The sequence below is a fragment of the Lethenteron reissneri genome, chromosome 32, assembly GCF_015708825.2.
Source record: "Lethenteron reissneri isolate LAM-NWPU_2019-01 chromosome 32, ASM1570882v1, whole genome shotgun sequence".
NCBI lineage: Eukaryota > Metazoa > Chordata > Hyperoartia > Petromyzontiformes > Petromyzontidae > Lethenteron > Lethenteron reissneri.
In genome coordinates this window covers 4,831,881-4,845,470 of record NC_083810.1, presented here as the reverse complement: position 1 = coordinate 4,845,470, position 13,590 = coordinate 4,831,881, and the positions used below count along the sequence as shown (strand labels likewise).

General features: G+C 46.8%; 1 protein-coding gene across 3 annotated transcripts in view; it reads left to right on the top strand.

The window, feature by feature from the left end:
* The first annotated feature begins 3,623 nt into the window (after positions 1–3,623).
* The window catches only part of LOC133349911 (TBC1 domain family member 9-like), a 52,237-nt gene continuing 42,270 nt past the window's right edge, over positions 3,624–13,590 (top strand). For 2 of the 3 annotated variants that reach the window (XM_061563777.1, XM_061563776.1), the window contains exon 1: positions 3,624–4,182. In XM_061563777.1, coding sequence (XP_061419761.1) covers positions 4,083–4,182 — 100 coding nt within the window. In that variant the 5' untranslated portion in view covers positions 3,624–4,082. The remainder of the gene's footprint in view (positions 4,183–13,590) is intronic. The other variant, XM_061563774.1, reaches the window with a different exon arrangement.

Sequence of the window (13,590 nt, the reverse complement as noted above, 5' to 3'; positions counted from 1 at the left end):
TTGGGGGGGGCAGAGCTTTGTGACGTCATATTTGATGGGGAGTCTGACTTTTTGTCACGCCGTATGACGAGGGGGGGGGGGGGGTCAAAAATTGTCCAAAATCGCGTGACGTCATTTATGGACGGCCCCTTAATCACACGCCGATCGGTCGAAAAATCAGAAGCTGATCGATATAAATAAATATATACAGCGTGCGTGCAGGCATTCGTATCCCAGAAGATTCAGGATGTCTGAGCTGATTTAACGGCATTTGTGAAAAACCATTCACTTGGTAGAGTTGGTGTTAGCAGAGATTGTGCTGCACTTAGAATGAGTGGCTATTGTGATAAAAAATATTTTTGTATTTCCACAAGCTTTTTCTTTATTTTGTATTAACGGTTGGTAACACCCCAAATGAAACCAGAAAGTAACAAGCACGTGTTCGAGTGTGTCTTCTATGGGTTTCTTTATTTACTGAGAGTTATGCACAATTACCGATGGCGACAACACACGACAGTACACTCAATGCTCCTACAACGCGTGTTGTTTTCATAACGCAAATTGGATATAACGCGATTGAGTAAACGAAACTACGTCGCGCGAGTAGGAATAAGCGGTTGTACGGCTGCCTCGGCGTAGCATCACACAAGACGGGATGCTGCTAGATGCTTCTAGATGCTATCCACGCGCCTCAGTCTTTGTTCAGCCTGCATAAGCATCTCAGGTGTTATCGCGGACCGTGCTTTACCATATATTATCACGCGATTTTTACATAACACGGTGTTCTTCAGGAACTGAACTACCGTGTTATAGCAGAACAGACTGTTCTAATTGATGGACAGAGATAATCTTACTCCATTTCAAATAAAGATTGAATCGAACCCATGGCCTCTGGACTGCAAGCCCGATGTGCTCACCATTACATATTACACCATGGTAGCTAACTTAGTTTTTCACGGCCGGTTCTTCATATACATTTGTAGTGACTGGGAATGTCACTGTGTGGTGCCGGGCCGAAGAGGCTACGGCAGGATATTTCCTGTTGTGTATACACCCCGGACATGGGGTGTACTACCAGCCCTAGTGGGGGCTTGGGTGAGCGCTGGTTAAGCGCGGTGGCACCACGCACAGCGTGCGGTGCAGGCTCCCATTGAGAGAGCGAGAGAGTGTCAACCATCTACGGTTACATTGGGGGCATGATACTCTGGCTGACCTGGGGACATGTGACCGGATGATACTGGAGAGGGGCCACCGGTGGAGGGTGGTCACATGGTCCGAGAAGAACTCTCGAGAGCCTTCGGACAAGGGCAAGAGAGATCGAGAAGGTGGGCGGGGCAAGAGGCGGAGCCAGCCCCAGCCCGGCCCGATATAAGGGGGTCCCTGAGAGGGGCTCGGGGTTCTTCCTGTTGGAGAGGCAAGAGAACCACGTCAAGCTTGAAGAAGCCTCCAGCCACGCGGTCCGGGACCCAGCTTGTGGTCCGGACCGGGATAGTGGAACCGTGTCTAGTTCCGCCGTAGAGTGGTTAGTTGGGTGGTCACCACCCGAGACTATGTTGTGTCAATAGCTTGGAGTATGTTGTGCTAAGAGTTTAATACAACGTGTTGCTCCCAAGACAACGTCTGCGACTCAGCTGGACTCACTACACATTGTGTCGCACAGGGACAGCTGTTTTTGGGTACCCCATTTGGCTAGACTGCAACAGGGCATTGAAATGGTTGAGATGAGACGTAATACGCTTTGAGTTGCTGAGGTATTTAAACAAGACACCCTATGTAGTACTGTAAGTGCAAATCCTTGTTTTATTTGCTTATGAGGGCTACCTGGTGATTTTATCATAGACACCTCCACAGGGTTTGTCAACCTTTTAAATTCCACTCTCAAGCTTGCTCAGTATTTAAGGAAAACACCGCTTTCCCAACTGGGCACGCGCGACCGAGGGACTGCAGAGGACCGGGGTGTCTCCTGCCGTGCTGCGCATCCACAACCAATATAGATGGAATGCGGGAGTTGTTTAGAGGATCGGCCATCGAATGGCACGGATAGTTCATCTTTAGCCTAGCTTGCAAACAGGTTCATAATCACAATCTTTCTTTAGACTGGAGGAATTCGATGAGTTATGAAGCTCTTTTTCACAGATGTTCAGTAGGGGCGGGTCAGAAAGGTCATATCTTTGCTTTAATTCTGAAAATACCGTGGCGGTACATGGGTTGAGAAACCCTGCGCTTACAACACGCGGGACTGTGGCATGACATGTATTGCTATACGTTCGATTCCTTAACGTGTGTTTAATTTTCACCAATGTATTAGAAATATTAAAACATATTGGCAATAATTAAGCATGCATTGCCATATATGTTAAATGGATATTTGCAATATATTTGTGAAAATTAAACAAACGCGCAGGAATCTTACGTATGAGAAACACATGTCATTCTATGGGACCTATTATTGCAGTATCAAAATTATGAAACAATAAAAGTATGTTTTTACCTGTTCTGGCAATAAAACAGGTGTTAAGGTGTTCAAACACCAAATCTATACCTTTTGCAAGGCAACAAGTATGCATTAACCACACGTACCTGTGGCAAAACATGCAAACCAAACACGTTCTAAATAAGTAATATTTTTAAAATCTTTTTTCAAAACACGCTTTAATGAAAAGTACCGTACACGTAATGGTAGAACTCCACGACTCCAGGAAGTGGCTCCGAAGCTTGCCATAACGTAAGGGGCCGTGGTCATTTACAGCCAACGTCAGTTGAGCGTGGACAATTAGACCCAAGCCGAAACATAACATGTAAAAAAGAATGTTTAAACATATACAATTTTATTTTTAATGATATAATATAGTATTGTCATCAGTATGACATAAGTTTACCAAGTTTGCAGTCGATACCACATTGGGAAGTGGGTTAAAATTGAGTTACAAGATTTGAGGATACAACAGAGTGAGTTCAATGAAAGCGTGTAAAAAGGGTCACGGCGAGATGTTAACTACCTCGCCTGGTATGCGGGAGGTGGTGGGATCGACCCTGACGCCTGTTTATTTGGAGTTTGCTTATCTCTCTCCCCGTGGTCGCGTGATTTTTTTCTCCGGGTTCCCCGGGTTTTTCCCTTCCACATTTAGAACCAACACGGGTTTGCAGTATTTGGCTTGTTATACACTTCCACATTGATAAGCCATTTCGTTAAGCTATCGTTTGTGATCGCTTGTCGCTTCTGAAAACAGAACTACATAGCTGAGCGGGGGCTTTAACCTGGTAAAGAAAAACAAGTGTAGTTTTAGTTTCATGTCATTCTGTTTAACGCGTAGGCTTTCGCGACCAATATCATCCACATTACAAGTTTTCTTGGGGTAGATCGAATAAATATGTAAATATGTCGTTAAATCTTGATTTGAAGCTTTTCGTGGCTGCAGGAATCCATACTCTTTGGTTCTTTCGGTAAAGTCACGTAAGTATTTTATTTTATACCTACGTGACTTTACCGAAAGAACCAAAGAGTATGTGTCGTTAACCCCGCCACCACCCGACAGCCAAGTTCGTCAGGTTTGTCGCGTAAGCAGAACGTGCCAATTCGTGACGAGCACAGCACACGGGTGGTGGCGGGTTCAACAACAAATGTTTATATTTACGCGATGTAAAGAAACAAAAAAACCCCGTATTACGGATTCGTGTAACTCATTGCGACACAAGGAGGCACACGTGGAAGTGCCATGGGCATTGGGCCCCTCGCCCCCCACGTGGCCTTTACGACACCAACCGCGCGCGGCCGTAAAGCGTCGCGCGGCGGTCACGTGACGCGGCATGTGCGGAGGGGAAACGGCGGATATCGCGAGTAGCAGCAGCAGCTCCAACAACAACAACAGAAGCAGCCACAACAACAACAACAGAAGCAGCCACAACAACAACAAGAACAGCAGCATCAGCCCCAACAACAACAACAGCAGCCACAACAACAACAGTGGCGGCAGAGGGCTGCTGGTCTTCTCGAGTTTAAACGACGCCTCGAGTGTGGAGGGTGAAGTTGTCTTCTTCACGCGAGGCAGAGAAGGAAGACGGTGGGGAGGAGGAGGAGGCCGGCCTCTCTCTCTCTTCATGCCATGTGGACGCGACCCGAGGAAGCGTCGACAGGCAGCGCCCTATGGAGCACGGAGCGCCACAACGCCTTCTTCAGCCTGCAGAAGCGACGCGCTCTGGCGGGTGAGCTCCCCTTCTCCACATCCCACACGTCCCAATCACCATCATCGCCATCATCACCACCATCACCACCATCACCGCCACCACCGTCACCACCGTCACCACCATCACCACCATCATCACCCTCCTCCTTTCAACCCTTGACAACGCACCAGGCACTCACTCGAGGCTGAGTCGACCTAGGGGAGGCCCAGAGCCGGGTTCGTAGCGCAGCGCGCTTGCTACTGCACTACCGCACCCCCCCCCCCAATAACAACATCACCCCCCCAATAACAACACCATGGTCACACACAGAGGCTGCTGCTGTTGTTGTTGTTGCTGTTCAACTTATTGGCGAATTGGACCCGGGATCGAACTGCTGCGATATCGTTTCGGCCTCTCCCCTCGTTGATCAATACGAAGTTCCACTGTGTACGTACGGTTACTCAACAGAACGTGGCGATGTTGACGGCATCATTGATTATCGCCACTGTGAATTCCGAAATCAAGTCGCACAGTGCTTAACAACTTGAAGATTATGCAGATATTGACGACGCCCGACAGCTTTACTGTCACGCCGTACATTGCCACCGATAAACCACCGTGTTACTGTGCTAAATTACAATCATTTACCACGATACACCTCAACGTTACCCCCACTGTCCTGTACCAAGGTGTGTTTAGACAGTACAGTACTGCAGTACTTTTGTTAGCCACTATCACCGCCACACCACTGTACAGGGCCATACACAGACTAGCCATAGTGGATACATTCATAACAATACAGTGTTATAACCGTCAACATGAGCACTACATTCCAGTACTGTACTGTGTTATACGACCACTGCATTTGATTGTGTCCTGTGGTATGAAAGTGTGGTGTGAAGAGTGACCCCCACAATGGCAAATGTGGAATTCCCACCGTTTGCTCATGGAACGCCGGTGGTGATGAGCGTCCAGCCCCATTCATCGATTTGGCAGGACTACGACTCAGGCAGGGCTACGACCAGACAGGGCTACGACTCAGGCAGGGCTACGACTCGGGCAGGGCTACGACCAGGCAGGGCTACGACCAGACAGGGCTACGACTCAGGCAGGGCTACGACCAGACAGGGCTACGACTCAGGCAGGGCTACGACTCAGGCAGGGCTACGACTCAGGCAGGGCTACGACTCAGGCAGGGCTACGACTCAGGCAGGGCTACGACTCAGGCAGGGCTACGACTCAGGCAGGGCTACGACCAGACAGGGCTACGACTCAGGCAGGGCTACGACTCAGGCAGGGCTACGACCAGACAGGGCTACGACTCAGGCAGGGCTACGACTCAGGCAGGGCTACGACTCAGGCAGGGCTACGACCAGACAGGGCTACGACTCAGGCATGGCTACGACCAGACAGGGCTACGACTCAGGCAGGACTACGACTCAGGCAGGGCTACGACTCAGGCAGGGCTACGACTCAGGCAGGGCTACGACCAGACAGGGCTACGACTCAGGCAGGGCTACGACCAGACAGGGCTACGACTCAGGCATGGCTACGACCAGGCAGGGCTACGACTCAGGCAGGGCTACGACTCAGGCAGGGCTACGACTCAGGCAGGGCTACGACCAGACAGGGCTACGACTCAGGCAGGGCTACGACTCAGGCAGGGCTACGACTCAGGCATGGCTACGACTCAGGCAGGGCTACGACTCAGGCATGGCTACGACTCAGGCAGGGCTACGACTCAGGCACATGTCCCCTCTCGTCATCTGGGGTGCCACGGTGGCGAAATGTTATCGACCTCGCCTGGTATACAAGATCCTGGTCGTGGGCTCGATCCCGACCCTGACGCCTGTACATTTGGAGTTTGCGTGTCTCTCTCCCTGTGTTCGCGCGCATTTCCATTGGGTCCTTCGGGTTTTCCCTCCACATTTATAAACATGCATTTGGAGTATTTGGCTGCTATACATTTTCACGTGATAAGCCGCTTCTGAAAAACAGCTATCTAGCTCAGTGGGCCTTACCTGGCAAAAAATAAATAGTTTAAAGCTCACCTCTCTTCTCTATTGTCCCATTCTCTTACCTCCCCTCACCCCTCCACTTCTTCCCGTCCCTCCCTTACCCTTTCATGATCCCTCTATCGAGTTCACTCATTCCTCAAGCCTTCTACGCCCCTGCCACCTAAATCATTATATTATTATGTCGCCGGCATGTGAGCTATGTCACGGATCTTGACTGAATGTGCTCTATAATTATTTCAGGGCCCAATTGAGATCGAAAGTTTATTTGCAAGGGATACCTGCTTGGAGTTAAGGGCTCAAGGAGGAGGAGGTGTAAATAGGTAACCATCACCATTTCTTGAGATGGCACACGTAATGCTACCTGGCCCATGTTATTGGCCTTTTGTTAAGCCATGAAGAAATGTCTTCTTGAAAGCGTTGTGTTTACTGTTCCCACTGAGAGGGCTGAGCATTCTGTCCACCTTTGAGGTGCGAAAGAAGTTCAAGATACATACTTGGTATCGATTATTCTGGATACTTATCGCGGAAGACCACGTGGAGGCTATTAGCAGAACAATGGAGAAATTACATCATGGGACCTCCTTTGCCAGTACCAAAATATGAGAATAGGTTTTCCCCCTTTTTCCTGGCAACAAAACAGGTGTTAAGATGAGAATAGGCTTTTACCCCTTTTTTCTGGCAACAAAAAAAACACACCTTTTACAAGGAATCGTGTCTGCATTAACCACAATACTTGCGACCGTCTTTAGGTGAGAGAGAGAAAGCTACTGAAACAAGGTCTTATATTGGCCTGAGATGGTACAAATTGAGAAATCATTGGAAGGACGTGATTAACCAGGTAAAGTCTTAACCTGCTGTGATATCTCCATCCTTCCTGCGATTTTAGCCGACTCTGAGTTGCATTATTAGGTTGGATGTATTTGTATTGACTGGCTGGATGTCCTTCTCGCTCAGTCACCGATGCTGCGACATACTAAGCTCGTGCATTGACAGGATAATCTCTCAATACAACAGCCACTTCCACAGCCTCAGTGAGACCATCTCTAGCCCCGACCTCTTGCCCTGAGGCTGCACCCATCTCAGGCCTATCTAAGACCTTGTTTTAGTAGCTTTCTCTCTCTCACCTGAAGACGGTCGCTTGTGTTGCGATCAAAATGTCGTGATCTATTAATTTTCTATCTACGTGACTTTACCGAAAGAGCCAAAGAGTATAGTGTTTCTCAACTTCAGCCTCCCACCTTTTAAGGATATCTGGCACGTTTCTGATAATTTGGTCTTGTTAGAATGTATGTTACTGCATTATTAATACACGCCTTTAAACACCCTGGCACAAAAGTCTTCTGCAGGTGAATTGTAACTTATTATTACAATATTAACGTTACACTATTTTTCTGAATTACCTTAATTATTGGTTTCTTTCTGATACCAATACAGGGACAGTGTGGCTTTGGGTTGCTGGCAGGTGAGCCCACACACTCTTTTGTGTATCAGCATGTCATTGTCGTACAATTATTTCTGAACATGAACTTATTTTAAATATCCTCAAGCAATCCATTGTCTTATTCATGTTGAAGCAACTTGGCTGTGGGCCTGGCATGTGCATACACTTTGGTTCTGTGCACCTATGGAGTATTGGTGTTTATAATTTTAAGCCCTTTGGCAGAACACGTCTGGATAAAGGCCTTCCCACACCACGTTGATCATGAGACAGTTGTGTGACCATACTTGATGCTGGTCGGTGTGGGTTGTTGAAGCTGGCTTGCGATGACCGATTCAGATATCACTCACCACTTGTGTTAACTTAGGCCAGTAATCGAACTTGGCTTGCTGGTTGGATAACAGTACCAACATCACTGCGCTACCACTTGCGCTGTGGTGGTGAGATGTTAACTATCTCGCCTGGTATGTAGGAGGTTATGGGTTCAATCCTAACTCTGACGCCTGTATATTTGGAGTTTGCACGTTCTCCCCGTGGCCGCGTGCATATTTCTCCGGTTTTTCCCTCCACGTTTAGAAACCTGGGTTTAGAGTATTTGGCTGCTATAAATTGTCACTGTTGAGCTATCATTTGTTGCCAGGTCGCTTCTGAAAAGGAGCTATATAGCTCAGTGGGCCTTACCTGGTACAAGAAAAAAAATAGTAGTTTATTGGTGTTAAATTAACTACAATACAGTACCGAATACATTCTTATATTTTGTCTCCTGCAGAAAATACATTTTCCTTATAGAATACTCCCAATCATTGCATATGTTGCGTATTATTAACTAGTTTTACGACGTTACACTGGACCTTTTAAAAATCCCATTATTGCTGCTATGGCAAGCAGAACATGCACTTGTGATTATTTCACAAGAGGCGGTGTATGGGCCTGTTTGTGTCTGCATGGTCACAGAACAAATGATCCATGTTAAATTTATATGGTTATTAGGACATGTATGCTGAGCCAAAACCGGATTTCGCTTACATTTAAGGTATGGTATGTGGTTAATCATTTATTCAAATGCCAGCCAGAAGCTATAATTCTAGTTGTAAAGTATTAACTAGACTTGAAGATGCGTATTTTGATTCACTGATCAGTAATACCTAAATGGTTGTTTCCGAGTTTGAAGTAGTAGTGGGTTTTTTCAATATTTGAAAATGTGCACTCTTGAAATGGGCCCTACCCCCGGTGAACAAAATAAATAATCAAATCGAGAAAACTATATCTTTGCTAGGTGAGTGGAGGATTACTTTGCATTTAAGTAAAAGATAACAAACTGACAAGCCACACAGCCAGAGGTTGTGTTAAGAAGGTTGTGATACAGTGCCCTCGTCGAGGAGGCCGCTCTCCTATCTTACAGTTGCATGGTAATTTCTCACATTAACATCACTAGCCCTGGCCACTTCTTTATGACCCTTGAGCTCCACCCATTTCAAGCCTTTTAAAACAGTCTGCCTCCGCAGCAGACCATGCTTTCCCACCTGACGACGAACGCTTGTGTTGCGCCCGAAACGTCGTGATTTATTTTATTTTATACCTATTTGACTTTACCGAAAGAACCAAAGAGTATGAGAGAGAGAGAGAAAGCACTTGTTTGTTTTCGCAAAAGGAAATGCCTCCCTCCCATTGTCTTACTGCAGCATGAAGTATGTTTGCCTCGTTTTGTAATTACAGCAAATACCTGCTTGGTGTTGTATAGTGTGTGAAATGTAGTACATTGTAATGCTGCCTCACATCACACTGGAGCATTGTAGAGTGGTACCTGACATTGCAGTGCTCTGTGATCCATGTGTAATGACGGTAGAGTCTACCTGCAGTGTGAGTGGACTAGTGGCCACGGGAGGTAATGACAGGGGAGTCAGCTGTGAGTACGAAGGGACTGGTGGCTCCAGGAATGATCGAAGGGGAGCGTGGTCAAGTGGCGGAAGAGGCGGTAGAGTCTGCTGGTGGAGCGAGCGTCCAGTCGGCGAGAAGGTTCGGGAATGGGGGCGTGGATTCGGGGTTGTTGCAGTGAGGCCTCTACCTGTTCAAGTGAACGTGTCTTCAATAAAGAACCATCTCAAGAAAAGTGTGTCAAGTTGTGTTTACACATGGATGAAGAGCGCTATATTTATTATATTTATTATTATGCAGTGAGCACGGGTTTGTCAGATTGAAACCCACCAATGTGTGGAGCAGTTATTTTACATTGTTAGAGAGGCCGTGACATCACTCGTAAGAAGACGTGTTAATCTCATGAAACGCAGCCTATGTATGTTTTAATGTAGTCATGGTTCGGAGGTCAGTGACGAGTTGCTGAGGACCTAAGTTCGAATCCAGGTTTTAGTTGCCCAGATTTAAACTGTGGCCTCAGCCTAGTTACCAATTATGGCACAAAAAACCCATCAAATTACATTTTGGTTTTACGGTTGATTTCATTTAACTTCCATCCATGAAAATTTACAAAAATAGGATTGGTTTGGCTGATATGATCAAGTCTCATAGCAGTGCTTGTGGGGAAAAGTTTGGCCCATATCTTGATTTTTTTAAAGCCCACTGGGAGGAGTTTTCAGACTTCTTGTGTTGATGGGCTATTGTGGCACATTGGTTTGGGGGGTGGAGGGGCACTGCCCTGCCATATTTCGACAAAGATCCCGCGGCATTGCATGGCAATATGCCGATAGCACCACTGAAATACATTGACGATAAAAAGTCACAACTGAATGAACGCACATAAATTCAAACTCAACTATTTTTTAATTTACGAGGTAAGGCCCACTGAGATATCTAGATATTTTTCAGAAGCGACCTGGTCACATGATAGCTCAACAAAGTGGCTCATCACGTGGAAATTTGTAGCACCCAAATACTCTAAACGCACGTTTCTAAATGTGGAGGGAAAAACCAGAAGACCCAGAGAAAAATCCACGCCACCACGGAGAGAAAATGCAAACTCCAAAGATACAGGCGTCAGGGTCGGGAACGAACCCACGAGTCCACGACCTGAATACCAGGCGGGGTAGTTAACATCTCGCCACCGCCACAGCTCTAAATAATGGGACCTTGTCTTGTGCTTGCTGCAGTAATAATGTGCAGAGCAAGTGAACAGCTTCCTCTGTGAAAATGCCGCAAAGGAAACGCAGTAATTGGATTGCAGAGTGTGAAGGCGTGAATAAACGTAGGGCTGTGACAGCTCAAGGGAATGAGTGCTTACTTGGCAGACAGTAATTCCCGAATCCAAGTCCCGTCACTCTATCAGCCCTCGTGCATACGCGCGCAAGGGATCCTAAATCTCTCGGGATTTGCCTTGAAGACTGTTTGTAATGTACACCCGCTATGGAGTACTGTACTGTGTTGCACAACTGCTGAAAAATGTGCATGAGTGGTAATCTAATACCTCTAACATAAGCAGTGCCGTGAAGTCACGGAGACTTCATGCATTAAACAGCACCCGGCGCGAGGTGATGCAATAGAGGATCGGTGGCGCACGGTGAATTTCGACAAACGACTGTGAGTTCTCATCCCATGATGTGTTTACTACTTCATTCCAAAATAACTTAGTTTTTTTTGTTATTTATTACGCTTTACAGTGTAGACATAAACAAAGTTTTGGGTTGTTTTTTTTTGCGAAGTGTGATATGTTGTGAAGTGACTTGACGTTTGGCGTGTAATGAAAAAAACACGTGTGCGTATGCATGGTCATTTCGCACCTGTCCCTTTCAACAGAGAAAACGTTTCCTCAAGGGGGAGGGGGGGTGGGAGAAATGTTAAATTTGTGCCGGCCCCATATGGCCGTGTGCCGGTGTTCTAAAAAATCGATATTCTGCTGTTGGGACTTTTCATCATGGAGCGCGGACACGCGAGCGCTCACCAAAGCACCTTGCGCTGCTTTTGTTTTTTTCCCATTACTTTTCCAGCCAGGTTTCAGCTCAGGCTCACATTGCTTGCATTTAAATTGGAGTATGCTCGCACCTTGATATGTTTTAAAATGTTTCGCTGGCCCAGGTGCCTCGGTGTGTAGAGTGCTCGACCTGCAGTTGGTTTTATGCAAGTTCAAATACCAGCCTGGGATCACTTCGGCCCATTGTTCTTCCATGGTGGACTAATGGACTGTCTCTTTGTGGTAAGTCAGCAGTGGTCCTCCTATAGTTTGACTGACTCCTGCCCTAGAAGTGTGGAATTTCTACTGCTGGCTTAGGTTTACCTATAGATGAATATTGTCACATCGCTCAATTTAACAGAAAGACAGTTGGCTTTATTTATATTTACTCGTATGTAATAGACCTGCAACATGAATAGAATGCCGTTACATACGCAGCGTAGACATTGTGATACTTATTTTCCTTGAATTATATTTTACATTGCGTTTGAACAATCAAAAAATTATTGTTTGAAGTGAAGTTGTACACTGTTGAATTTGATTCTCAGGACTGTGTAAAAAAACAAGACCTGAACACTTAACTCAACTCAAAATCAGTACCATCAACCCAAGCGGTGGTCTCTGACCTCTGGAGAGCATTCTGGATTCGTGGTTAGGCACGAGTGTTTGTGGGCACCCCAAAGTGTGAGAATGTATGCTGAGATAATTATGACCATAGATCATTAATCTCGGTAAGTTTTTATGTTGTTGACATATTTACAAAGGGAATAACGTTTCGTGGGCTGCCACACACACACTTTTGCAACACACTTTGACGTAACTTCCCTGCCCCCTCCCCCTCCAAACCTGTGCAATTGACCAAAGTGATTTAGGATATGTGAGTAGAACTTCTCACATAGGGCCCGCCTGGGACGTTAGATTAGTTGGCGTGTAAGAACCTTTAATTTGATTTGGCCGAGTCTGCGGCATGAGATTCGCCATCTCCTTCACACTTGTCATGTGGAGGCTAGAGATAGCATCGCCAGGGGCAACGCGCAATGGGGTTTGTCTGCAAGAGAAGGGCTTGCTGGCTAGCTGCACGCCTTTATATTTGTCACACTGTTGCCACCAACGTTATGAGGCTCTTTTATAGCCACCACACCATATCCATCTTCTCTCCTCCCTAGTGTACCCTGATGCCATTGCTTTGCCATGCCGTCGGGTGTCCCCTGGCAGTGTTGCGGAGTAACGTGTTACAGATATCGTGTTGGCATTATTAGACTCTCCAAAGGTTCTAGTTATCCTGTACTATTACTCTATTTTTGCTGTAATCTGATTACCATTGCTTCGTGTGTGCCCTGTGATTACTTTCCTCCCAAAAAAACTAGTGGAATTGGGAACTTGTCATGTCAGCAGCTTCAGTTCATATGAGAGCAGCAGCAGCCAATGTGTGCGCAGTGGATTATACCACACAGCTTGCTTGTGTTGTGTTGTTATATCGGAGTTTAAAGAAAGCTGGCATGTGTTAAATTTAATGAAAACTCCAAAAAAATCTGTGATTTCAAACCTCTTGGGTGCCTTAGCCCGAGCGGAGGCCACACATCCCGCTTGTTGCTAGAACTGTGATGACATTCTGAAGGTGGTGTCCCTGACGCTCGTGCAAGCTGATTTTTCTGCCATCCCCTGCGAATCCCCAGCAAGGCACTGCCAGCGTGAGATAAGGGGATACAGGGAGAGGCGTGCCTTGTGGCCTGCCGTGCCACGCTGCAAGCCAGCACGGCCACAGACGCAAGCTGGGATATTGTTTCGCCAATGGCGGACGTGAAGGTTGCAGTGGCCTTCTTGACAGTTGATGCCATCGATGTCCTTCACTGGGCCTCTGGGTCAGTAGGAGCAGCTGTGGTGATGCAGCACACTTGGTGGCAGAGGAGGCCACGCACGGATGGTCTTGTCAGTGATTTATGCCTTTTGTGCTTCTGCCATTTTTGAAGGGAGCCGGCTACTTTTTAAAAAGATTTTCAGACTCAACTCGACAAGCTCGAAGACGAGGACGTCTTTCTTTACTTGGGGTTCCTTTGAATTAATAGGAGGAGAGGTACTTGAAGCTTGGA